Here is a 25,840-nt window from a genome sequence, read left to right on the forward strand (position 1 = left end):
ATTCTATTATTAAATTGTGATGTCATATATTAATAATTTTTCCAAGAGCTTTGTCTGAACTATATCTTGCAACTGAAAGTGTGCTCCATAGAACAGCAGCATTAGCATCATCTGGGAGTGATTTAGACATGCAGAACTGGGCTTCATCTAGACCAAATGAATCAAAATCTGCATTTTAGGAAGATCCCCAGGCGACTCACATGCACATTAAAATTTGAGAAATGTTGGTCTAGACAATAGTTCCTACTTCTGACTGTGGTTCTGAAACCACCTGAGAGCTTATTTAAATTGGAGATCCCTAAAAGTCTCCCTACCACAAGAGACTAATTGATTAAGTTTGGGCTGTAGCTCAGGAATACATTTTAATATCTCCCCAGATGATTCTGATGTGCAGCTACATTGATCTTGTCTAGTATATCATCAAATATGAAACACACATTCTAACACAGACAAAATGTCATCTGAGTCCATCCAAATCCATAAAGTCCACTTAGTGATTATCTTATAAAAGGTATTGTTTGTGATCATTTCTATCTCTATCTGGCTTATGAACACATGGGAAATAGTATCTCATTTTATAGAGGAGAAAATACAATTCAAAGAAGAAAAATGGATTAGCCTAAGATTACTGAGTTAGTGGCAAAAATGAGGTTGGACAGATATCATTATATTTATTTTGAAATTTTTTTGTAGGGGTCAGGAGCATGCAGTGTTGTGACTACTATTTTTCTTCAAAAAGTTGAGTTTATTTTACAAAACTTTACCAAAGAATCAAATCTAACAAATTTAAGGTCCCAAAAATTTTTATTTTTATGGTATTCAACATTCCTGAAGAAAACTGTTCTCAATGATTTGTCTACCGCTATATCTAAAGTGTACACCAGCTTAATCACAAATACTTGGTAGCTTTTGGGAAAGAAAAATTTTCTTTTTATTCTCCACTAATGGTCAGTAGTGTGCTTTCCTCAAAATTTTGTTTCTCAGTATAACAGAAAAATTATCAGAAAAATCATCAAAATATACAAATACCTACACATCATTTAGAATGTTTCTCTAAAATATTGAGACTTCAATACAATATTTTCCCTTAAGGATCCTTAATTAGCCACTGGGTAGATAACTAGACTTGCTTGGTTATTCATCATAATTAAACTTTTGTGTCCTAATCACAATTGGCAAAATCTTATAAATAGAGGTTCTTTGTTCAAATGAATAATTTGAATTTTCACTATTAAAATAAGAAAAATTGTAAGAAGACATTTTATATTGTCTCCTGCTTGTGAGATATGTGGAGAAAACATAATGATAAAAAGCATTCATTGAAATCCACAACCCTCATAATAATTTAATAAACTTGGTTGTTATCTAAAAGAATCAGGATGGTTGCCTTGGTGACAGAGATTATCCTTTTAACTTGTTGAGTCTGTCATTTTAAAATATTGAATTGATAATATTTTTAATTTGTTAACAATGTGTTATATTAATAGAGAAAAATTGTATGCTTTAAATTGGCCATGTAAATCTTAAATAAAATTATAAACTGTTCAACAATAAGCTTTGTTATGATTATAAGTAGATAAAAACTATTTATCACAAGCAAAATACATGTAACATACTAAATAACTCAGAAAGACTTCACTATAGAATAAGGCCATTCTTAGGAATCTTTTGACACAATCTATTTTCACTGATCTGGTTCCATTGATGGCTACTTCTAGTGACCCTCCCATTTTTTAAGTGCCATGGCCCCCTTTCCAAGTTCCGTATGGGAGTTGAACTCAGGGTCTTGGGGAAATCTGTTGATCTATGATTACCCCTGGCACTGTGGGGACATAGAATTTAGACAAATGCATATTGATAAAATTAACCAGCCTAAAGATGAACAAGGAGAATCAAGCCAATGAAATGAATCTTTACTTCTAATTTGGAGAAGTTTTAAAGATTTTTTGTTTATTCAATAATTACATGGTCCTGTGGGACATGCAGAACACACTGTGAGAACCAGAAAATTCCCCCTTATACCTAAAAGTTCCATTTTAGGCCACCCAAAGGATCACTAAAATCTATACTTATTTTCTCAGATGTCCAGCATAAATATGTATAACAAATGCCAAAATTTCATTATTTCTGTATATAAGATGCCCGTTAAGTATACAGGCAAGGGCCAGCAGATAAAGGAGAGTGCCGATTATCATTGAAATACCGTAAGCATCAATAGGGAACGCTAGACAACTGCAATAGTACCTAACATGTAGAACAAGGGGGATAGAATTTTTGGACGCCTTCCTCTAAGCTACATTAAGTGGCATGTCCTATTTTTAAATCTTGTCCCCAATTATTTCTAATGAAATGGATATTTTATTGTCAACATTTTGTTACAAGTATAATATATTCAATTCATAGTTGACTTATTTTTATGTAAATATCTATGAATAGGTTTTGAAATAAGGCAAAGCATTAAAAATATCTTAGTATTAAAAATTAGTATTAGTTCTTATATTAATTAGTACGAATATTTTAAAAAATTAAAAATATTCAATATCCTTACTTTGATTATTATTTAGCTTTTCAGTGTTCCAGGAAGACATTACGAAAAAAAGTTTTGTACAAGTGTTGTAGTTTATGAATAGATTTCACTTACATTATTATATTTCTACAAATAGTAAAATTCTGCAACTTTCCCCAGGATTTTTTTAAAAAGATTTTATTTATTTATTCATGAGAGACAAAGACAGAGGCAGAGACACAGGCAGAGGGAGAAGCAGGCTCCATGCAGGGAGCCTGACGTGGGACTTGATCCTGGGACTCCAGGATCTTGGGGAGGGCAGCCCTGGGCTGAAGATGGCACTAAACTGCTGAGCCACCCAGGCTGCCCTCCCCAGGATTTCTAATGAAAGGTAAAAATGATTAGAAATACAACATTTTACTTTCTCAAAACTTTCAACCCTGCTTATGTTAGAATTTCAATCGAGAGGTGATTCATAAAGAACAGGTGAGATATGCTCCACCACCACTTTCTGTATTGTGCAAGAGCTTATTGTTCATAGTCCTACCTAAATATTTATTTTAAAAAATTATTATGTATTTATCAAGTGGTTAGTATATGACAGCCACCATTGTTGAACATTTAGTGTGGAACAAAATAGACATATTCTTGCTTCCATCAAATTTAGGATTTAGTGAGAGAGATGATAATGATAATGATAATAATAATAGTAATAATAATAATAATAGCAGCCACATAGGATGCTACTTAATAATCAAGTGCTATTTTAATTCTTTACATTTTAACAAATTTTAATCCTCATGCAAATCTATGTGGAAGGTACTATTAAGAAACTCAGTTTGCTGATAAAGAAATGAAAGTTGCACAGCTAGGAAGAAAAGGCATTAGATTTCAATTGGACAGCTTGATTCCAGCATGGATTATCTTAAACACTAAGAGGTATTTTAATACATGTCAGAGATAAGGATATTTTTGTATAGATCTGTTAATAAGTTATCTATGTCTAAGTATCCTAACAAAATGCATATTTTAATATTAGAATTCCATAAGTTTATGCCATCTTTCATATGATAATTATTAAAATTATCATTTAATGATCATTGCAATGCATAAATAATGAAAACCCTAAGCATTAGTAATTTTTACTTATTTTCAACAACATAATAAAATGTGGTATCTGCACCTCTTGTTTCCCAGCACTTTACAAGTCTTCAGAGACATTGGACTCTAAAATAGTTGCTTGTTTGGTTTTGGACTTTAGAAAAAAAGGCTGACTGACTGAGGAGGGTATATTTTCTTGTTATCTTCATTGAATTATAAAGCATGAAAGCCAAGGTTTAAATTTTTCGAGTTCCTTAAATGAAAGAAATTTGTGAATGCATTTAAAGCCTAGTGTGATCAAATTTTATTTTTTTTTACGATTTTATTTTTATTTATTTGGGAGATAGTGAGAGAGAATGAGGACAGAGAAAGAGAGAGGGAACAAGCGAGAGCATGAGCAGGGGAAGGGAGGGACAGAGGGAGAGGAAGAAACAGACTCCCCACTGAGCAGGGAGCCTAAAGAGACTATCCTAGGACCCTGGGATCATGACCTGAGCCAAAGGCAGCAACTTAACCCACTGAGCTACCCAAGTGCCCTTGATCAAGTTTTCTAATGACTTCAAGTCATGAGAAAGTCATTAGTTTTAGAGTGGGAGATGAATAAAAGTAAGAATCTAAAAAGGCACACGTTAATTTTTTTTCTCCACGTTCTATATTCATTCATACTTATGTCCGTATGGAGAAAAGCAGTAGAGGAAAATCAGGAGTAGTGAGAAAAGCTGGAAAATGCTTCCCACATTCTGTTGAAATACCTTGCCCTTTAGGTGAATCTTATAGTGTCCTTACAGCTTTTCCGATGCAGTAAACATCGGTGGAGTACTGCTTCAGTCTTCTCAGGCAAGGTTACAGGTGACTTGGTGGCAAAAGGAATTTCTTTTTGCCTCCTGACACCTTGGGATAATTGTCACTCTTTTTTCATGTTATTTTTCCCTCCTCAATTCTCAGAATTCAAATATATACTTGTATCCTTAAGGGCCTGTGGGTAGTCTCACACCTGGATCAAGATACTTTGACCTCTGTGCCTTCTTAGCTGCAAAACAATCTTTAAGGTTTACCAGTTGCCAAAATGGCTTATGATTCCAACTGGCATCTGGTGCTGAGACTTGTTACGTCTTCAGCAACATTGGATGCTAGTCTAATGGCAACGCACATATATTTGGAGGTGAATGATGCCTGCTTTGACCTTCTTTGTCCCTTGTATTTAGGATTTGTGCAGGTTTAAGGGAACTGTTCCTAAAGGGTGTCATGTTGTTAAGTGCAATTTTATGCAATGATACATTTTTATCATATTACCAAAAAAAATGGAGTTACTCACCAGCCTAAGAAATTATTAAACAACTGGAGCTAGTTTTAATATGCTATTGGAAATTTTATTTTTCTTGGAAGTTTGTTGAAAATGATAGGGCAATAAAATTCTACCTTTAGTGACTTGAATCTTTAAAATTTAATTTTAATTCTTATACGAATGGTTCTTAGCTGGAAAGAGCAGTCGAGAGTAACAAATCAAACATCATCTGCTTATGAGAAAAATATCCTTCTGAAGTCTAAATCGGTAGCACGTTGTTACTCAATTGGACAGGAGCCGGAATGGTTTTCATTTCCTGGCTCAAGTGTAAGCAGACAGAACTGGCACATGTGCAGAGGCTTCATTGGATTCTTCAGGCTTCTGATAGCCACAGGCAGTGACACTAGTCATAGGATCCAATCCCCAAAGAAAACGCAGTGCTGCAATAAAACATGCAGAGAGAGATTAAATTTATCCTTAAGTTTGAGTCCTAAGAAATAAATTTCTTTTGTCATCTATAAGGAGAGAAATGTAGGTGTGTGTACGTCTTTACAGGGTTAGCTGCACAAGTCTTCACTTGCCACTGTAGAAATACTAATGGTCTTCAAGTGACCATGGGTTAAAAAATTAGCTGATGATGTTCCTGCAAAAATATCTCTATGTAGGTCATCATATTTCACTATGAGCTGTAAAGATTTTATTGTGTGTATGTGTGTGTGTATTTTAATCCATGACCCCCACCGTCACTTGTGAGAAATCTAAGTAGATCTGCCCAGAGCAGTGAGGCAGTCCTGTGTATAAAACTGAAGTACAGAATCAGGAAAATAAAATAGTAGGATTTTATCCTTGACATTGGTCTGAGTTGCAGAACTGGGTTGTGTCTGCTCCATCTACCTATAAAGTAAAAAAACATATACTCGGAAGTATTATTTTTTTTCAGTCTAATTCTTCTTTAGTTTCATTTATCTTTATTTTTTTTCTTAAGGAAAACTTATTGAGAGGTATAGCCAACACGCGGGGATTTATCTTCCTCTTAGGGTTACCTCCCTCCTATGTGTTTGGAAAGTGGTAGGCAATGCATAACCCCCACACACACCTTTTCATGGTGTTCTTGATCCTACTCTTGTTGAGATTTATCTTCTTTCACTTTATATTTTCCCTCCAGGATGGACTCCTGCTCATTTCAATTCTGTTCCATATCTAGAGCTCATTCCCTTCTAATAGGATGCTTCTGTGTACGAAAAGGCTATAGACTAAGGGGTGCCAAGGGGGCTCCAGCTGCTGCTTCTCATCTCTGTTCTCTGATGTGAAAACTTCCATCTACCTTGCAGGAAATGCAGCCATGGACCAACATGGGTTGTGTAGTCCCATAAACCACCACCCTATTCAGTGTGCTTCCCAAGACCAAGTAAGGCTAGGAGGCTTTGACAGGACTACCCAGGCAGATGATCTTTAGCATCTGGTCCTGCAGAAAGTTCTAACTCAGGTCTGATCCTCCTGTGGGAGCTGCAGAACCTCTGCTTTATTCTTCTGAGTGGCCAACAGATGTCTGCAGAGAACACACACACACACACACACACACACACACACACACGCCTACCTCTAAAGGAAAAATATTATTCTAAATGACAATTTCAAGGCCTTATCTCACAATGAATGTAGTATTTCATGTAAGCTTTCAGGTTAGAAAATTTCATCTCATTTCTGTATTCAAATCCTAGGGTCAGGATCCCTGGGTGGCACAGCGGTTTGGCGCCTGCCTTTGGCCCAGGGCGCGATCCTGGAGACCCGGGATCGAATCCCACATCGGGCTCCCGGTGCATGGAGCCTGCTTCTCCCTCTGCCTATGTCTCTGCCTCTCTCTCTCTGTGACTATCATAAAAAAAAACAAAAAACAAATCCTAGGGTCATTTTGAGGTCTTACCTCAAATTCTAAGGTCATTTCCCTCAGCCTTTTTTTTTTTTTTAAATACTGGGCATTTAAAAAACTAAATCCATTCTATTCCTGTTTCTCAGTGTGGAAATCACATCATAATTGCTGAACCTTACTGCAGAAATATGTGTTGTTAAAAATTTCTATGATATTGCGGTGGCCTATTCCTAAGGAACTACATATCATACATTTAATGTTTATTTAACTCAGCTTGATACTGTACTACAGTTAGGTTTGAATAAATATTTTCACTAACTGCAAAAAGAAAAGGAACTATCCCTTAAAGCTGACTCTGTTGGCCTATCCAGACTCCTCTAAATCTTGGACATTTTACTTGCTTTACTGGCCTGAATTCTACAAGCACCAATCTTCTCCATAGCCTCTGTTGGTCTGAATAGAAGGGAGGAATAAGGTACTGGAGGGGAGGATTTTTAATTTTTTTTCACTTGGAAAAGATTTAACCCTGTGGATGACCTAAGGTTTTAAAAAGGTCATTTTGCCCACTCCTGGGACTAAAACAGCACTGTCTGATAGTAATATAATGTCAGCGGCAAATGCAACTTAAAATTTTCAAGTAGCCACATGTTTAAAAATGTAAAAAGAATAATATGAAATTAATTGTACTGATGTGTCTTATTTAGCCTAATCAGGGTCTCAATGAGGGCTCAATCAGAAAAGCAGAACCAGTAGAAGATTATGCAGATATATTTGTATATTAAGGAATTTATTACAAGGAATTGGCCTATGTCATTGTGGGGACTGGCTAAGCAAGTCAGAGCCCATAGGACAGTAGTCAGGAAGGGAAAATCACAGGCAAACTTCAATCCACAGGCAGGGACGAAAGCTGTCACCCCAGACAGAATTTCTTCCCTCTCTCTGGGAAACCTCATGATCCAAAATCATCTTCTTATTTAAAGTCTATGGATTAGGGGTTTTAATTATATCGTAAAATACCTTCAGAGCAAATCCTAGATTAGTGTTCATTTGAATGACTTGGGATAGTTAACCAAGTTGACACACAAGTAAAATGATCACACTAAATATGTCTAAAATCGTATCATTCTGATGTTATTAATATAAAATCATTAATGAGATATTTTACATTCTTTTTTGTACTAAGTCTTCATAATCCAGTATATACTTATGCGCACAACGCATCTCAATTTCAACTAACTGTATACCATGTCCTTAATATGCACATAAGTCCTGCGGTTCCTGCCCAGTGTAGGTCCAGCTAGTGAAAGTGATTAGGCAGGCTGGTTATCTCATGTCCTTAGACAGTTCTAAAGATGCAGATTCTGTGTGTGTGTTGAATAAGGTTTATGTTAGCTTTATTGCCTATAGCCTATAGGATGTGGCTTTACTGTGCCTTTGCAAACTGGGCGTGTTTCTTTATAAACATCAACATTTTCCATACATGTACCTCTATATGATAATTTATGGTGCAGCACACTCTTGCTTGCATAATTGTAGAAGTGCTGTGGAAACCAAGAGCACAGGGCAAACAAAAGAAATACAGTCCTGAGCCATCTGAGAAAGCTCTTGGGGGCTCATTTTTGTCCCACAGGGGGCATTTGGCATGTCTAAAAGACATTTTTCATAGTCATGACAGGGGATGGGATGCATTTAACAGGTAGAAGCCAGGGACTCTGCTAAATACCACAGCTTGCACAGAATAGCCCCACTCTACCTCCAAACAATGATTCACCCAACTCAAAAAGGACTTTTGATAAGTGCCCAACAGATATCTGGAACACATTCGCGTGCGCGTGCAAACACACACACACACACACACACACACACACACACACCTGGGGTAGGATTAAGAGATCTATAGAGAAGAGATTTTTTTAAATATGGTGAGAGAGGCAGGAAAATAGAAGTTTCCTATGGGCTTTGAAGATCTCTCTTTGATACTTGGAGAACTTTTATCAGAGATGTGATTAGGTATCTTAACTCTCGTGTATCTCTATTGCCATATCGAAGTCAGGGGTGGGATAAGGGTAAAGGAATGGCCCTGTAAATGCTGACAGGGGAGATTCATGGGGCAAACAAGGGGGGCGGGTGGATTTTCACAGTGAGGATTACCTCCTTAGCAGGTGAAAGTCACTAACCATCTTTTCTGAAGATACTTAGGAATTTCCTACAGTTGGTCTTGATTTTCGACTTCTGGAAAAATTACGAAAATGTAAATTCACATTTACAAATGGAGAATTTAAATGTGTACAGTAATTAGCACCATCTCAGATCATCTGTGAAATAAAGTTGTGATAAATAAATAAGTAAAACTCATTAGCATTTTTCTAAGAAAAACCATGATATTAAGATTAAGTCACTTTTCAGAGGTAGTAATCGTATTTGTAAACTCTAATATCTAATTTAGGTCTATCCAAATTAACTGCAAATTCAGAATTAACTTCATTTTCTAAGCCTTGGCAGTGAATGTATACTGAAGCTAGCAGCAAATTAAATATATTTGTTAAAACTTGATATTTAGAAAAAAGCTGACTTATTCCATGAAATGTGTCATATCTGCATGCAGTAATTATTGGCTAAATGCAATGCCAAATTCTGATTATAAACATAGCTTAGAGTCAATACTTCTGAGATATATTTCCTATTAGGTTGTTACAGTTCATTTCACAAATTCTTAATTTAATATGTAAAAATGAAATCTTCCTCAATCTAAATGACATTTTTACTAAGGATTCTTAATTGTATTGAAAGTGATTGAAATAAAACATAATTATAGTTTGTGATCAATTTTAGCACTAGAAATGGTGACAACATATCCTCACTGATGTAAGTTTTTAAGCTTTTTCAAATAACACTAATTTGGAGGTAAATCCAACTTTTTTCTCCTTATTTCAATAAATGAGTGATTTATGTAGCAATATGTTACAATGACTTTTTCCATTGAGGAAGAATTAGATCTCAAGGTAAAATTTTAAAGTTTAGCTATAGTGTATAGTTTATACATTTTCAAAAAGAGTTTTTAAATAATAAATTCTATGTTTTCCTAGAAATACACAAAGAAAAGGCTGAAAAGGAGGAGAAACCTGAAAGGAAAATACTAACCAAAGGTAACTGTTTTGTTTTGCATTTATTTTTATTTTTATTTAGGATATATATTTTGGGTATTCATATGGGAGAAAGGAACATTTTCATGTGGAGTGTTCCCTTGTTTTAACATTTTTGATAGTGTGTATATGAGTACCTGTATTTCTCGGTTAACTTCAGGTACAAATATAGAAGTGATATTTAAGTATTGGAATCAAAGTAACTTCAAAACATTGTGACAATCTTTAAATTATTTACCACTGGTTTTTACTTACTAAGATAGTACTGTAAATACAGTTTTGGACTGCTTAGCAAATATTTTTTTCTTCTTTGAATATGTTACTATAATGTCAATTTTTTTTAACCTTGAATTTTTTTGCACCATGCAGTACCTTGAAAATCTTTGGCACAGAAATGCAGTCATTATTTTGCCTGACTACAGACTGCTACGACCCCTCAGCTTTCTTTCACAGCCTCTAGGGGGTACATGGACATTGACAACGTGATGATTAATATCCCTTTCAACTCAACTGAATCCAGTAACTGCAATCTTGCATTTGAGGCATATTAATAATGGCCAGCATTGTCTTGCTCATTTTACAAGCATCTCTTTTCTAGGAGTGGCCCTTGTAGTCATAGAACTTTAAGGAAACCTCTAGGAAATTAGAGCTTTCAAAGGGATATATTTCTAAATATGTCCAGGATTCCTCAATGACCAGCCTCACGTGCATTTTAAGTGAGTCGGGGCAAAAATTAAAATATAAAAAAAATTAAAATATCATAATTCCATATCATAAAAAGATGTGCTCTGGACATAAAATGAAATAATTTGTCCGGGATAGACATTGAATTTTGTGTAATATTTATTATGTCAAAACTCACTAATGTAAAATTAGTTGCAAATAGTAGGATTTCAAATAATAGAAGTTCTGCTTAACCTTAAATTATACTAATATGTGAATCTATATTAAAATGCCATTTTGAATATACCTATGCACTTCCTTTTTGTGAAGAGCTTAAATCATTCTGCATATTATGTCTTTAATCCTAATGTTTGAATTCATTCCTGATTGGTCAATGAATGCTTATACAATCAGGAACATTGAAGCTTACTCAGTTGAAACCTATTTATATTTGTACTTAGGGAACTAATGTCTTCTTACCGTTCCCTTTCCTTTTTTGGTCCCTAATTCCTTTGGTCAGGGAAATAGGACACAGCTCCGGGGTATGGATTAACTAAGCTAGCCGTGACTGAACTGACTATGTGTTTCAATCTGCTGGAAGTTAAACAGAAACTCAACTGGTTCCACACGATTGGAGTCTCTGCTGTTTTATCTTGCAGACTGTACTATTAATTTAATAGCAGTACTGCTGGAGTGGATGTGGTGATGCAGATGGCACCATTTGCATTTTGGACCTGGTTCTATTAGAGTCCTGCTGTTAAAGACTTTGAGCAGTGGGCTGTAGAGTGGGCTTATTAAACTAGTGAGTCTTGCATAATTAAAACAGTGAATTTGGCTGAAGTTTAAAATAAATTTCTCAAAGGCTGGGTTAGAGATTATTACCTGAATATATTCCCTGAATAGACCAAATATATTTTGAAACGTGAGTATTTCTCAAGAAAGAGAAAATGGAGTTTCAACTGTTGAAGTCTTCAATGAGCTTTAGGGGTAGTTTCTTCTTTCCATATTTTTTCTGTGCCAATATGAATGAAAGTTTCCATTTTACTGCTTGGTTTCTTCATCCAGGTAGAATAATGCCTGCTTTTTATGTCCAGGTAATTCAGTGAAAATATATGTGGTTTTATAGCTATTCACATATGTAGATAAATATGTTTTCTCTATGCCACATTTCATATCAGTCATGGTTATGCATGACAGATGGTTAGGAATTTAAATTCTTATCTAAAAATTTGAACTCTTATAAGAAAAGATACAATGTAGCCAAGGTAAGAGTATCCTGTGATGGTTATAAACATGCCAACAATTATCTGAGTCTAAAAAGCTGGTAAAAAATAAAAATAAAAAATAAAAAGCTGATGTGTTTTGGTGAAGCTGGTAGAGAAAGAAATACTGGAAGTGATAGAAGCTAGATTACACTCTCTCTCTCTCTCTCTCTCTCTCTCTCTCTTTCTCTCTTTTTCTCCATTGAAGGATTCATATGGTATTTGAAAGGGCTTTAGGAATGTTAAGTCTTTGGGAAAGCTCTGGAACTTTACATGTAGATAATTTGCTCATCAAATGGAATACAAAAAAAACAGACAAAATGTAGTCCCAGAGAAAATCCATTTCCAAAAGAATTCTACATAAATATGCTATCTAATTAACTTTAAACATCAGCGAATCGATTTTGGTTTCCACCTCTTTTCATAGAAAATTACTACTTTTTATAGTCATCCACCTTATCTAAATGATTTTAATTCATGAAGCCAAGGTAATTTTTATTCCTATTTTTCCCTCTGTTTATTTTGTCAGATGTTTTTTAGGGCAACGCAACAGTTTCTTGGAACTGAGGGGTGAGCCCTTTAATTCTTAATCTGGCAATAAGTACTCATTTTGGTTTTAGGTATAAGCTATAACATGTTAGTTAATGTTTTTGTTTTAATTAACCTTGATTTGTCCCTACATAAAAGAAGTTATCACTTATTTTATCAATATGATCACGTTAAGTCTATATCCATGACCTTATATTAAAATAACGTAGTAATTCAGCAGAATATTAGAAGAGACTTACAACCATATTTTAACTTTTCTTGGGTTACCAAGATACCACTCACCAAATTGTTGCTGATATAAATGGCCCCGGTGAGTGCGTAAAATTCCATCATGCCAGAGGGGTTTGTAGGCACTGAGTGTTTTGCTGTGTCAGAAGTTAGCTTGAAGAATGCTGTTTCCAGTCCAAAGTGATGGCTTCTAATGGAAGATTCTGTAGGTCAAAATGACCTTGCAGAATACACTCATATTTAAGCCAAATCTTTTAGAATTTTTTCCTGTGTAACCTTTAAGAACTAATTTTCAGCTGGAGATGAGTAAGGCAGTCTAGAGCCCGCAGTCCATGGGTAATTCGGAGGAGTAGATGACCATTGTGGGATGCAGAGCCACATATCAAATGACAGGAAATATCAGTCAGTCTCACCCAGTTTGGGTATCCTTCAGAGGTATAAGTAACTATGTATGCATATGTCTTAAAACAAAAGATAGATAGTCATTGTAGAGAATTATAGAAACTAGTGCTGTTTGTCATAAGTAGGAGGTCTGAGTCATGATTGTTAAAGACCATTTCTTTGGCTCATGGAAAACACTAGACATGCTTATTCAATAATTAAGCTAGGAGCACAATATATGATTTTGACAAAGAAGGATGTTACCACTCTTTTCTCCTACTTTTAGAAATATCTTGAATTAACCAGAATCCAGATCTCCTAACTACTAACTCTGTAATCTTGGACAGGTTGATTTGTTTTTTGTTGCCTCTATTTTCTCATATGTAAAAATGAGTAGAGTACAGTTGTAAAGATTAAATGATTATGAAATATATATATGAAACTATTCAAGGAATTCTCGGCAAATTTTAATTTCAGCAGTAACTATCAGTCAATTAACTAATCCTCTTTATCACTACTGATTAGGTCAGTGACAATCCTTTGCAGGTTTCTTCGCTGCGTTATTTCTCATCCTATATTTGGGACCACTTGATACCCACTGTATCATAGGCTGAAGGAACTTAAGATCTCTCATCCCAAGATTCTGTAACACAACACTAAACTACCTTTTTGCCATTTCACCTCTGTATTTGTGCTTCCCTTCCTAAAAACAAGACAAAATAAAACAAAACAAAAACCTCATGTAAGCATTTATGTACTATGAAACACACATTGTACTTAATCTATGATCCTAACATGTCACCTAATCTTCACGGAAGAATCCAATATGTGAGGTATAATCCCATTTAAAACCGAGAATACAGAGGTTTATCTGACCTTAATGATTTTCTCAATATCTCATGTTTATTAAGTGGTAAAGCCAAAATTTAATCTCAGATTTCTCTAACTTAAGAGTATGTGGCTTTCCCACTATCCCTCCACCCCAGTTTCCTTCTTCTTTTTTGCTCCATTGTGTCTAAGTGTCTGTACTAGAATTTTCTCACAGCTGAAGGATCTTCAATTTTTCTCTGAACCTCCACAGTTAGGACCTTGTAATCTGCTGATTAACTTCACTGAGGCCTGGGGTTGTCTTGCTTGAGATTTACCTGCATAGCATGGTACTTAATAAACAATTTCCACCTCTAAATTGCCTCACCTTTATTTCTACACTTAGCAAGATGAGAAATGAGACCTGACAGTACTTATTATTTTGGTAGAAATGCCAAATGGCATGTTGTGTGTGTATTAGTTTTCTGTGGCTGCTGTAACAAATTACCAAAAATGCAGTGTCCTAAAACAATAGAAATTCATTATCTTACAGTTCCAGAGGCCATAAACCAAAAATCAGTTTCACTGGGCATACACAAATTGTCATCAGGGCCAAACTACCTCAAGAACTCTAGAGGAGAATCTGTTCCTTGCCTCCTTCAGCTTCTAGGGCGGCTATACTTCTTGCTTTGTGGATGCATCACTCCAATTGCTGCTGCTGTCATCACAGGATGATCTCCCTCTCTCAAGATCCTTGATTTAATCACCTTGCTATTTTTTTTTTTTACCTTATGTGGTAATATTCACAGATTCCAGAGATTAAGACAAGTATGCATTTTTAGGGGGGCATTATTTAAACCACCCCACTGAGCTACTCTTTTATAAGAGAACAAACCAGTCAAATATTAGAAAAGACTGATAGCTAAATACAAAATTTAGTATTTAATGATAGAGATCACAGAATGGCAAACTTTGCCAAATTTACTGTAGCAACATTTTCATAAGAGGTTTTATATAACTTTAGCCATCAGCACAGCAAAAATAAGATGTAAAATTATTATTGTTAGGGAATTCATGTTTGGAGGACGTATTTAGGTTTCATCGTTTACCAGAAATAGTCAGAATAATTCTATTATTTTTTATTTATTTTAAGAAGCCAGATATTCATTTTTAATTTTTTTTCCTGGCAAGGATATGTGAAGAGTTTAGTCATAATAGAAGTAAGATAATGTTTAATTATGGCCAAGATAGCACCATAACTTCCTTAAGATATTATAATATAAATTCCTCGTTAAAAATTCATACTCAGTGTGCATGTACTTTAAATCAAAAACTTGAGAATGACCTGAATACCTCAAGTATTTTTTATATTAGATAATCTCTTCACATTTCATTTAAAACATTGATTAACTTAAGCACCCAAGTGGTTAATTAATTTTGATATTTGAAAAGACTAAAGAAGTAGAATGTGAAAAGTATCTGGACCCTCCTACACAACTCTCATCTGACTTAACACAGTTAACTAACAGACTTCTTTCACTCAGTGTGTTTGAAGCTGTATTAAGTTCCACTGCACAGAATGTCTTCATCCCTCTATATTATTGGTCACAATAAAGGATATCACTATCTTCCCAGGCTATTCAAGCTGCAGAACTGGGGATCATTATTGCCAGTGGTGGTATGGGTTTGATGGACTTTAGAATCATCTGGATAGTTTTAAAAATATATATATTCATTGCAGACTCCATTCTGGGGCCATTAAATTTTGGGAGGCGAGACCAGGGTTTGCATCGAGTTCTTCTAATGATTCAAATGATTGGACAGGGTTAGAATTGCTGTCAACTAACTCCAGGCCTGGAGTCTGAGTTTGAGTATAGTCCACCAACGTTTCCAGTGACAAGGCTGTATTTTAAAAAAAATGTATAATTGGTTGTCTTTAGGTGGGGTCTGTACCTACTGTTTATCATAGTCTTCACCACTCTCTCTCATCACTCCTGGAGTAAACATTTAATATGCCTCATTTCAGAAGGATTTGAGTTACAGTCCTACCAAAGACATCTTGGTTTCTTTCATTACAAAGAGTGGTCCTGTTTAGCCCTTGTCATACTCCTTCTTTACTATAATTTATCCTAGTCTCACCCCTCCCACTGCTATCTCCTCCATAATCACTTCTCAATTAGATCAGGGCCCTCTCTTTCTTTCTTTCTTTTTTACTTTCACTTCTTTATTAAGTAGGACCGATGCCCAGCATGGAGCCCAGTGTGGGGCCTGAACTCATGACCCTGAGATCAGAACCTGAACTGAGATCAAGAATCAGCCACTCAACTGACTGAGCCACCTAGGTGCCCCTAGGAGAGTCACTTCTTAACTGATTTCCCTGAATTACCCTTCAAATTCATGCTATTCATGACACTCACAAGTTTAAATCCATCCTTTGCCATTATAGTGCCTTAGAGAGAAAAACCACATTTTCTACCATGGCATAGAAGACACTCTTCATATAATCAGCGATAACCATACAAGTGTCCAGCCTTTTGTACTTTCCCACCCTGTAACCTCCTCCTCAACGCCCTGAACTCTCAACTCAGCCTCTGCTGCCCCCATCATAACAGCCCAGACCCACCCACACTGCCTGTGTCATAGGCGACCACACTGTGGGGTGCTCCCTAAGCAGGCTCCACTACCATCTCACAGCTCTGTGCTCTGTATGCACCATTCTCTCTGGCTAGTAGGCTCTTCTTGTGGAGTCACTTGGCAAGTCTCTTATTCATTTCTTTGATTCTCAGATGGACTATCAGTTCCTTTCATAGGGCTTCTTTGCGGTCTTTCACTCTGGGGTCATTTAGGCATTTTCTCCATGCTACTTTTCGATCCCTGATTTCACACTATAAAGCATGTTGACACCAATTTTTGGTTTGGGTGTATGGATCTAATTCATTAAGGGCAGGAACTATATTTGTCTTCATATATGTTCTAGGTCACTTTTGACATTTCCTCTTGTGCTTCTGTGTTTTCTTATTTATAAACAAAGAGATTCAAGCTCAATGGTCTTTCAGATTCCTACCCGCTCTGAATTTGTGTGCTTATATCAAATTAAAAATGACTCTAACATCTAGCAAAGTACCCAACACATGAAACATGTTCAATAAACATTGAAATAATGAATGAACTAATTAATGAAATATTCATTTTCTCTATTTTGTTAATCTTTACTTGACTTCTATTGACAATTTTTTCCTTGGATATTTCTATGTTTATTTTCAAATATATATAATTATTCAGCTTTAATTGGGCTATTGTAATGTCAAATTTATTCGGTCAGCAGCAATTGAAGAATTTGATAGTAAGCTCCATTATTAAAACAAAGACAATCTGTAACATGTAATTAGGAAAAACAATAAAATTTATAATATAATAATATAGATTAAAGTAATACAGATTAATTTGGACAATTTGGAAAATGCAAAATAGGAAGAAAAAAGAACAACAAACCAATTATCCAAAGATAAATACTAATATATTTTTTATTTTCCTCCAGTTTTTTTCTTTCATTTAATTTTTTTAATGCAATTGCCTAATGCAATTGCAATTTTTTTTTAAAGATTTTATTTATTTATTCATGAGAGACACAGAAAGAGAAAGAGAGAGGCAAAGACACCGGCAGAGGGAGAAGCAGGCTCCCGATGTGGGACTCGATCCTGGGACTCCAGGATCATGCCCTGGGCTGAAGGCAGGCACTGAACAGCTGAGCCACCCAGAGATCCTTCTGCAATTGCAAATTTTATTGTTATTTTTCAGATAACATTTAGGCTTTTATTTAAGTATTAAACATGTTAATTTACTCCTAGAATAAACCAAAAGAGACTGGAACCTGGTGGGTAAACATACAACTATATGAGGGAACTTTATCCAAGATGGTTCCTAGACAAAAGGAAAGTTTTTCAGGCATTCAAAACAATAGGTATTTGCTACATCAGCCGGAGATTTTTATTTATTTATATTTTTTTTTGTTTATTTTTATTTTTATTTTTTTCAGCCTGAGATTTTTAGTGTTCAGGTGAAGAACTGACCTCAGGAGTGGGGAAAAGTTCACAGGGAGAAGTGAATGCTGATGAATGGCATGCGGTCAATATCCAAGTGGACCAGCCAGTGGAAATGGGGGAACCCTGGATAGGAGATATTGTAAATAGAAAAAAATTGGTCACAGCCATTAGGCAATAATATACATTGTTATTCATAGTATTTAATTTGTACCAAACACCATACTGAGCACCCAAAATTCAAGAATAAATTTTTAAGGCTCAGTCCAATGAGAGATCTAAAACAACAAATACACAGTTATACCACTGTGTAGTAAGTACTCCAAAAGAGATGTCCTAAAGGAGACGACTGGCTGCCTCAGTTGCTGAATAGTTCTGATTGCAGTTTTCTGGTGAAGCATGATAGGGAATGGACAGCTTAGGATTTAGCTATGCACTCTGGAACCTAAAATGGAAGACATAAGATCTAGGTCAAGGGTCAGTCTTCAACAAATCAGGTGAGAACTTGGTTAAGAGAGCACAAGAGAACCCAAATGATTAGTATCGGTATCCGTTTCCTAGTAACAAAGTATGAAAAACCAGATGGCTTAAAATAACAGAAATTTATTGTCTCACGGTTACAGAGATTAATTAAATTTATTTGCTACCATCAATTGAAAAATATAGTAGCCTATATATTGTCTCCAACATCAAGATTTCAGCAGGATTAATGATCTCAAAGAGCTCTACTGGAGACTATTCCATGCTTCTCTTAGCTCCTGGTGGTTGGCAATCTTTGGTTTATAGGTGAGCCACTCCAGTCTCTACCCTCATTTTCAAGTGGTTTTCTCCCTGCATCCCTGTTTCTTCCCTCTGTGCATATCTCTGTGTTCAAATTTCCCCTTTCCATGAGGACCCCAGTCATATTGAATTAAATATCACGCTAACGACTTCATTTTAACCTGATTGCCTGTTTAAAGACTCTATTTCCAACTAAGGTCACATTCTGAGGTTCTGGGGATTAGGACTTCAACACATCTTTTGAGACTATGCAATTCAATGCATAATGGTATTATATGCAGTCAGAAGAACATTTTTAAGAGGGTAATTTAGAATAATAATCCTGATTGACTGGTTTAGGATTGTTTCTGGGAAACAATTATAGTACTGGAATCATAGGCTGGCAAAGGATTTTGCTGGAGATGAGAATCAAAAGCCAAAAAGGATAAGACATTAAAATGTATCTGAATATCCTGGAGCTCCTTATAAAAATGCTCTCAAAGACCACAAACTAATTTAGCCAGCCTGTATTGTATAAACTTTTACTTTTGCCTTCTCTCAGCCATACTTAATTGACTCTTTACAGTACAAAATATATTTTCTTTTTCTCTCTGGCAGTTGTGCAAGATGAGCCTGGAAAATGAGACAAGAAGGCTCTACACAAAGCTATGCATCACCTCCCCCACAGTGATTGTTCACTTTGAGGAGGTGGCTACAGTTCTGACTGAGCCTCAGTTGAAGGGGAAATTACCTGTACAATTAAATCAGATTTGAGAGTAAAATTAATATTTTGGGGGATGCCTGGGTCGCTCAGTGGTTGAGCATCTGCCTTGGGTTTAGGGCGTGATCCTGGGGTCCCTGCAGGGAGCCTGCTTTTCCCTCTGCCTGTGTCTCTGCCTCTCTCTGTGTGTCTTTCATGAATAAATAAAATCTTTAAAAAAATCCACTAATATTTTGGAATTTAACTGTATACTTTGTGATTTGAAGCATATATCAGAGGAGCTTTATAACTTTGGGTAATTTGCTTAATCTACATTTTAATACATAAAGAAAGTAATTTTATTTTTACTGTTTTTTAAGGTTTTGTTTATTTATTCATGAGAAACACAGAGAGAGAGGTAGAAACATTGGCAGAGGGAGAAACAGGCTCCCTGTGGGGAGCCTAATGCCAGATTTGATCCCAGGATCCCAGGATCACAACCTAAGTTAAAGGCTGACACTCAACTACTGAGCCACCCGGGTGCCCCAAGAAATGTAATTTTATTGTGAAAAAGAAGTGTATATATTATTGCAGGATTGACTGTAGATAACATGCTTCAGGAATCCAACCAGCAGCCTTTGACTCTTAAAAACAAGTTTCTAGTCTGCACAAGACCTACATGGACAAGGCTTCACAGTTTTTGGAGGAAGAGTACTGATTTGGCAATCTGATCACCATATTCTCATTCTTCTCCACCGTGGACTCTTTTGAGGCAGTGTTTTCTTATCTGGAGAAAAAGAAGTTCAGGCTAATTGATCTCTTAGGCTTCTATCAGCTCTAAAATTGTGTGCTTATTTTAAGTAAAAAGTGATAAAGTCATCCTTTAGGAAGAATGAGTAATACAATCATGGACAATTTTCTCTCCTCAAGAGTGTTTTTCTATTGAGTTCATCATTATCGCTTAGAATGTGTAGAGCATCTTGCCTTAGCACAGAATGGAAATTTTACAGATTAGTTACAAAACTAAATACACAAAAACATACAGAGACATACATACTAACCAAGAACGCATCTCACATTTTGTTCAGTGTTGGCTAAGGCCTAGGCTCTTCAGTACTGAAAACTTTTTGACACCCAACTTTTGAGTTTTTCCAACGAGAAACAGAGAGATCAGCAAAGAGCTCCACCAACCTTGCCCTAAATGCCTACTGCTTGGCCTGTAGGGAAGGTTTACTGGATTAGAACCTCAGGGTCAGGTGCACTATGAGCTCTAGTACATTTAGGAAAGGACACAGGGCCTGTCTGACAACTTGCCAGGGCCAAGCTCTGTAAAAGCACAGAGCACAGCTTGCAGAATGCTGGAGAGGGACCACATGGGGTGGGCAAAAGAGACTGCTGCAGTGTTAAGTTGAGCTGAATGTTCTGGTCAGGGAAAGGTCAGAGTCTGGGCAAGTGCAGGAATAGCAGGGCCATGCCAACTCCGATGCCAAACATCAGGGCAATTCCAACTGGTGGATTCCATTTGTTTTTAATTATCAGTATACCGAAGGGACTTTTGCTTCTTGTAAATAAGGATGACAAACAAATTAAGCTCCAGCAGGTGCAACAAGCTTATTTTGTCCTGAGCTAAAACTATCCTGGCTAAGTAGTAACTTGCCAAACAGAGCTGGTGACAAGGAAGGTACTTTTTTCTTCTTCCATATGAAAACTTCTGGTTGTAGTTTCTAAGCAATGGGGTGTACAAGCAAATGCAGTTGTTGTAGCAAAGTGTTTTCCATTTTAGTGTGATTATTAAGGCAGTAACTGATGGTTGCATTGCTTTGATAAAATAAATTTTAAAACTTGGTATCTGAGAGCTCAGTCTTGCCAAAGTTTGAAGTTTTCATCCAAGAAGCTTTAGTGGCTGTCTGCCATTTTGAGCAGCTCCCTAGAGCACATGGGTCCAGCTGTTTCACTGAGCAATGTTATGGTACCATTTCTGAGGGGGATAATGAAATTCCAGCATACAGGATTGTGTCTGTAAATCAAAACTTAGACTGTGAGGAACCAGATTTTCCCCGAGGGTAACAGGAATAAGGCATTAATATGCTAATTTGAGTATGAATTCAGCCCCCCCTTGCTCTTTTGATTTTGTTTTAATTCTTCCATTTATGCCTGCGCACACGTCAGCCAGAAAATCCTTTAGTGGAATGGACAACCAGCTGTCCGAGGTGGGTGAGGTCTGGTCCTTCACAGAAGCAGAGACACAGATTAGGTGTTCTCCTGGGGATTTTGCCAATCAGGTTCCAAAAGCACAGCTTATCTCATACAAACTTGGTTCCCCCTAGAGAACTTTTAAAAGAGGCTTTGTGTTTGCCAAGATTCTCTTTTGGTTTTTAGCTTAATTAATAGATATCCCAAAGAATCAAAATAAGCTATTTGTGGTCATGTTTACATATAATGTCCTCTCTTTATTTTGTGAGATATTTATACTGAACTTAGTAACTCAGAAACACCTAAAAGGAGTATTAAATGTGAGGAAAAATAATGTCGAGATGTTCAAAGGTGAATTTTTTTCTTTTTCTGCCTCTCACTGGGGTTTAATTATTTAAGAAATTTTGATAAACTATAAAACTTTCAGTGGCCAGAAGCAAGCAGTGCTTATAATATCTATACCATATCGTTAATAAATAGGATTGTATTAGAAGGTGAAAGTAGTTTTCCTTAGAATATTTCAGAATTTGGCTTACTCTAAAAGAAATCTATTAAAATTCCACTATGGGGCAAACACCATGTGATGAGCCAGGGATACGAAAATGAAATAATGTGGCATAGGCTTTGGAGTGATTTCACCTTCTAGGGAGTCAGATACATGAACAGTGGCAGTACTATCACTTAATTGTTAAAATGGAATTATGCATATGGTTCCATTGATGTGTGAACTAAGTAGAGATGAAAGAACATTTTACAGTGGAGGAGGAAAGTAAGTCAGTACTGAAAGAGCACACTGACAAGAGGAAGCGCGGGAGTAGAAATTCTAGGTGGAAGGCACAGGCAGGGAGACAGGAGGGCACACGGTGTGCATGTGGAGCTACAATCATTTTGATATAACTGGAACGTGAAGTTCAGGGGGACGTTCATGTGGATAAGATTGGGTCGATAAGCAAATATCAAACCATCAGAGCAATAAAATAGTTTTGGATTTTACATAGCACCTACTATGTAAAAGATACCATGTGTAGGCAATGAGGGAGATGCTAGCTAATATTTGTAACAGGTCAATAGTATAATCAGATTTTCTAATAGGGATTAGAAAGGTTATTCTGAAAAAATCCCAAGCTGAAGGTTCAAGGGAAGAGTTAGGATATTATTATAATAATATTTGCAATAATAATGTAGCAATAAGGGCATTCTACTCCAAATATTGACATGGTTTCTTTCCCTTTCACCTTCCCCTTCCCTTAACGGGTTAATGTCTTCTCATCTTTCACCTCCTTAAATGTGAGACACTCCCCAAGTGCACAGACTAGCTAGGTCTCTGAATGCTATCCTAAATATTTTCTTCATGGCAGTTATATCAACTGCAATTAACTACCTTTGCAGTTGTTTGTCTTACTTCCATTATTCGTCAGCTTGTTGACATCACAGTGACGAGGATACAGTCTGTCTTGCCTAACAGTCTTCAGCACACAGCAGGTGCTTTCTATATTTTTGTGTAAATCAATGACAGGAGGAGAATATAATATTGGATCAAAAAATATGTGTAAAGGAAATATTGAAAGGTGGATTGAAAGAATTTGGCAAATGAACATAAATAGAAATTAAAAGGTGAATCCTGGATGACTCCCATGTTTCTAGCCTGACCATTGGACATGCCCTTAATAAGAGTTATGACTAAATTGTGGGGATAGATTTTGATTTAAATTTGAGCCCTACTATATTAATTAATTGGATCACGGGTTATAGTAAATTAAGTTTAGTTTTCTTTGAAAGGATTTGGTGTCATTCTAGTCTCATGCCAGCATATTTTCAAGAACTTTTAGTATGGAATGCTTCTGTAGAAGGGTAACACACATAATTTATGTTGATTATACTTTGCATCGGATTCAGAAAATTATCTCTCTGTATTTCTGTTTTTATATTTTGCTGTTTTTCCCAGTATTATGCTGGGCTCCTTTGGTGCATAACATGATAAATTTTTGAAATTTTCTACTACATTATGTTGAAGTTAAAGATTTGAAAGAGCTGAGGTGTATTCTTACATTTGCAATCAGACTTGGTTTTGGTACAAGTTTGTGCATGGATATGAAATAAAACTAGAAATGAAAAAAATATAGTTTTGTTAATATTTAAACACCTAACTATGTAAAACCTCATTCTAATTAAAAAAGATTTTCAAAAGCAAAAGATAAGTTTTTGACATCAAAAATTGCCATGCAAACGTCTCATTATTTATTCTCTTATGTGAAAAGTATTGTCTGTTTTTTTTCCAGTTGCACACAGAGAAAAAGAAAAAGTAAAAGAAAAAGAAAAATCTGAAAAGAAAGGTACGGAGTTAGTCTTACTGTTGTTCTTACACATTGGCCCCTCCTCCTTTGAATTCGTCTTCTCTACATTGGATTTTTAAAAATTGTATTATGATATTTTCCTTAGAATTGAATCTATAAGGAGTCATTTCTAGGTTGAAGCAAATAGAATACTTAAGACTCAAATTCTGTTACCAACTTACTTTCTAGAAATATATCTATTTTTCCCCTGGCAGTTGTGAGACTGCCTTAGCCAACAATGAGGGTATTATTTCACAGAATATTTGCCCATTTGACAGGTAAGAAAGTATACTTCATTATATTTAACCTTCATTCTTTGATGACTTATAGGACTGGAATTTAACAAATTTTAATTTGTATGTATTAGTTTAGAAACTACAATGTAGACTCCTTGTTTCATACATACAGATACACTGAAAAGCTCCTGCCTTCCTCTGAGTCTTTCAGATCCCATTCCGTCCTACCCAATCATACACACAATGAACCATATTTGAGTTTTATGTGTATCTTTCAGAACTTCAATATGTATTTATAAGATAATATAGATTATAGTTTCTTGCTGTTTTTTATTTTTTACACAAAATTTAATGTGTCCTCTATTCTGGCTTTTATAGTTCAATAATATACCTTAGAAATCTTTCCATGTCAGTAAATAGGTATTTTCCTCATTTTTTAAAAAAAAGTTTCATAGTATGTATGCATTTATTCACTATTTTTTTAATCATTTTTTTAATGGAGTTCAATTTGCCAACATATAGCATAACACCCAGTGCTCATCCCACCAAGTGCCCCCCTCAGTGCCCATCACCTAGTCACCCCCACCCCCGACCACCTCCCTTTCCACCAGTTTCATAGTATTTAAATGGAGATGTTTTCTTCCATTTTATCTTTAAACTGCTTATTATTTGTAGGTTGAAGGATTTAAATATGATTTTTAGTGATGTATATTTCTTATGTAACTATTCACACTCATTACAGATTTTGCCTAATAATACTTGTGCATGTCATCTGGGTATATTTTTTTGTCACTTTTTCAGATATTTTTCTCTGTTTTCATGGTTAAGGTTAGGGTTTCTGTCTGTGTGCATAGACACATGTGAGCGTATATATGTGTATATGCATGTGTTTGTGCTTAGATTCTTGAATTTTTATCTTTGGCTAGATATATTGATATTTTCTTTTGACATGTTTGCTCTGAATCTTCATTCAAAGATTAATTAAATACTTACTAATATTGCCCCAAGTTTTAAAAATTAGTTCTGTATTTCACATTTAACTTTAATTCATCAAAAATCCATTGCAATGTATGATGTGAAATAAAACTTTAATTTCTTTTTTTTTTCTGCTCTTGTTTTAGATTGGATATGTCTAGGATATTTGTGCTAGATTTTAGCTGATTTCTATATCCACAATATACATAGCCTGCTGAGCTGTCTTCTGTGAAACATTCCGTAGCTAGACTATTTTAGAATATTTTAGGAATCAGATCATTGAAACATGTTTCAATCTTTATTTTATAATGACATCTAAAATTTCAAATTAAATACTTATTGCTTTATTAATGTTTACTTAGTGATAATAGTCACAAATTTTAATACAGCCACCTTTTTTGCTCTACAAACAGGTGTTTATTTCCCTTCTGCTATTAATTTATGTAGAACTATTGGCATCAGGTTTGATGCACTCTGAGTGAATGAAATAATCTCATATTTCTTATGATTTTTTTCAACTTTCCCAGTGGCTAAATATCTTTTGTTAAAAAGTAGTTGAGAATTTGTTGCTACTAAATTATACATGTTACAGGGGAATTTTCAAATTGGAAAGCAGAACAAAATTGTTCATTGTAAGTGTCCTTTCATTCATTGTTAACCAATGAAAGGAGTTTGCTTTTTATGAAGTAAGTTATTTTACTGGGCTCCATGACCTTGTGTGAATTGTGCCTTTCTTAGGTTGGCATAGTGCTCCTTCAGCTAATGTTGTCCAAGCTATTACTCATAACCCCAAACGGTAGTGGAGAGGG

The 25,840-nt window shown here is 35.5% G+C and overlaps 1 protein-coding gene across 12 annotated transcripts in view; it reads left to right on the plus strand.

Moving 5' to 3' along the window:
• TRDN (triadin) overlaps positions 1–25,840 on the plus strand; it is a 363,753-nt gene that overhangs the window by 77,073 nt on the left and 260,840 nt on the right. For all 12 annotated transcript variants that reach the window (XR_012002811.1, XM_072765072.1, XM_072765079.1 and 9 more), the window contains exons 5-6: positions 9,849–9,908; positions 23,767–23,820. Coding sequence is in view for 11 of the 12 variants with exons in the window: in XM_072765072.1 (XP_072621173.1) it covers positions 9,849–9,908; positions 23,767–23,820 (114 nt within the window). In the remaining variant the exon portion in view is untranslated. The remainder of the gene's footprint in view (positions 1–9,848; positions 9,909–23,766; positions 23,821–25,840) is intronic.

The sequence above is a fragment of the Vulpes vulpes genome, chromosome 1 (genome assembly GCF_048418805.1).
Source record: "Vulpes vulpes isolate BD-2025 chromosome 1, VulVul3, whole genome shotgun sequence".
NCBI classification, from domain to species: domain Eukaryota; kingdom Metazoa; phylum Chordata; class Mammalia; order Carnivora; family Canidae; genus Vulpes; species Vulpes vulpes.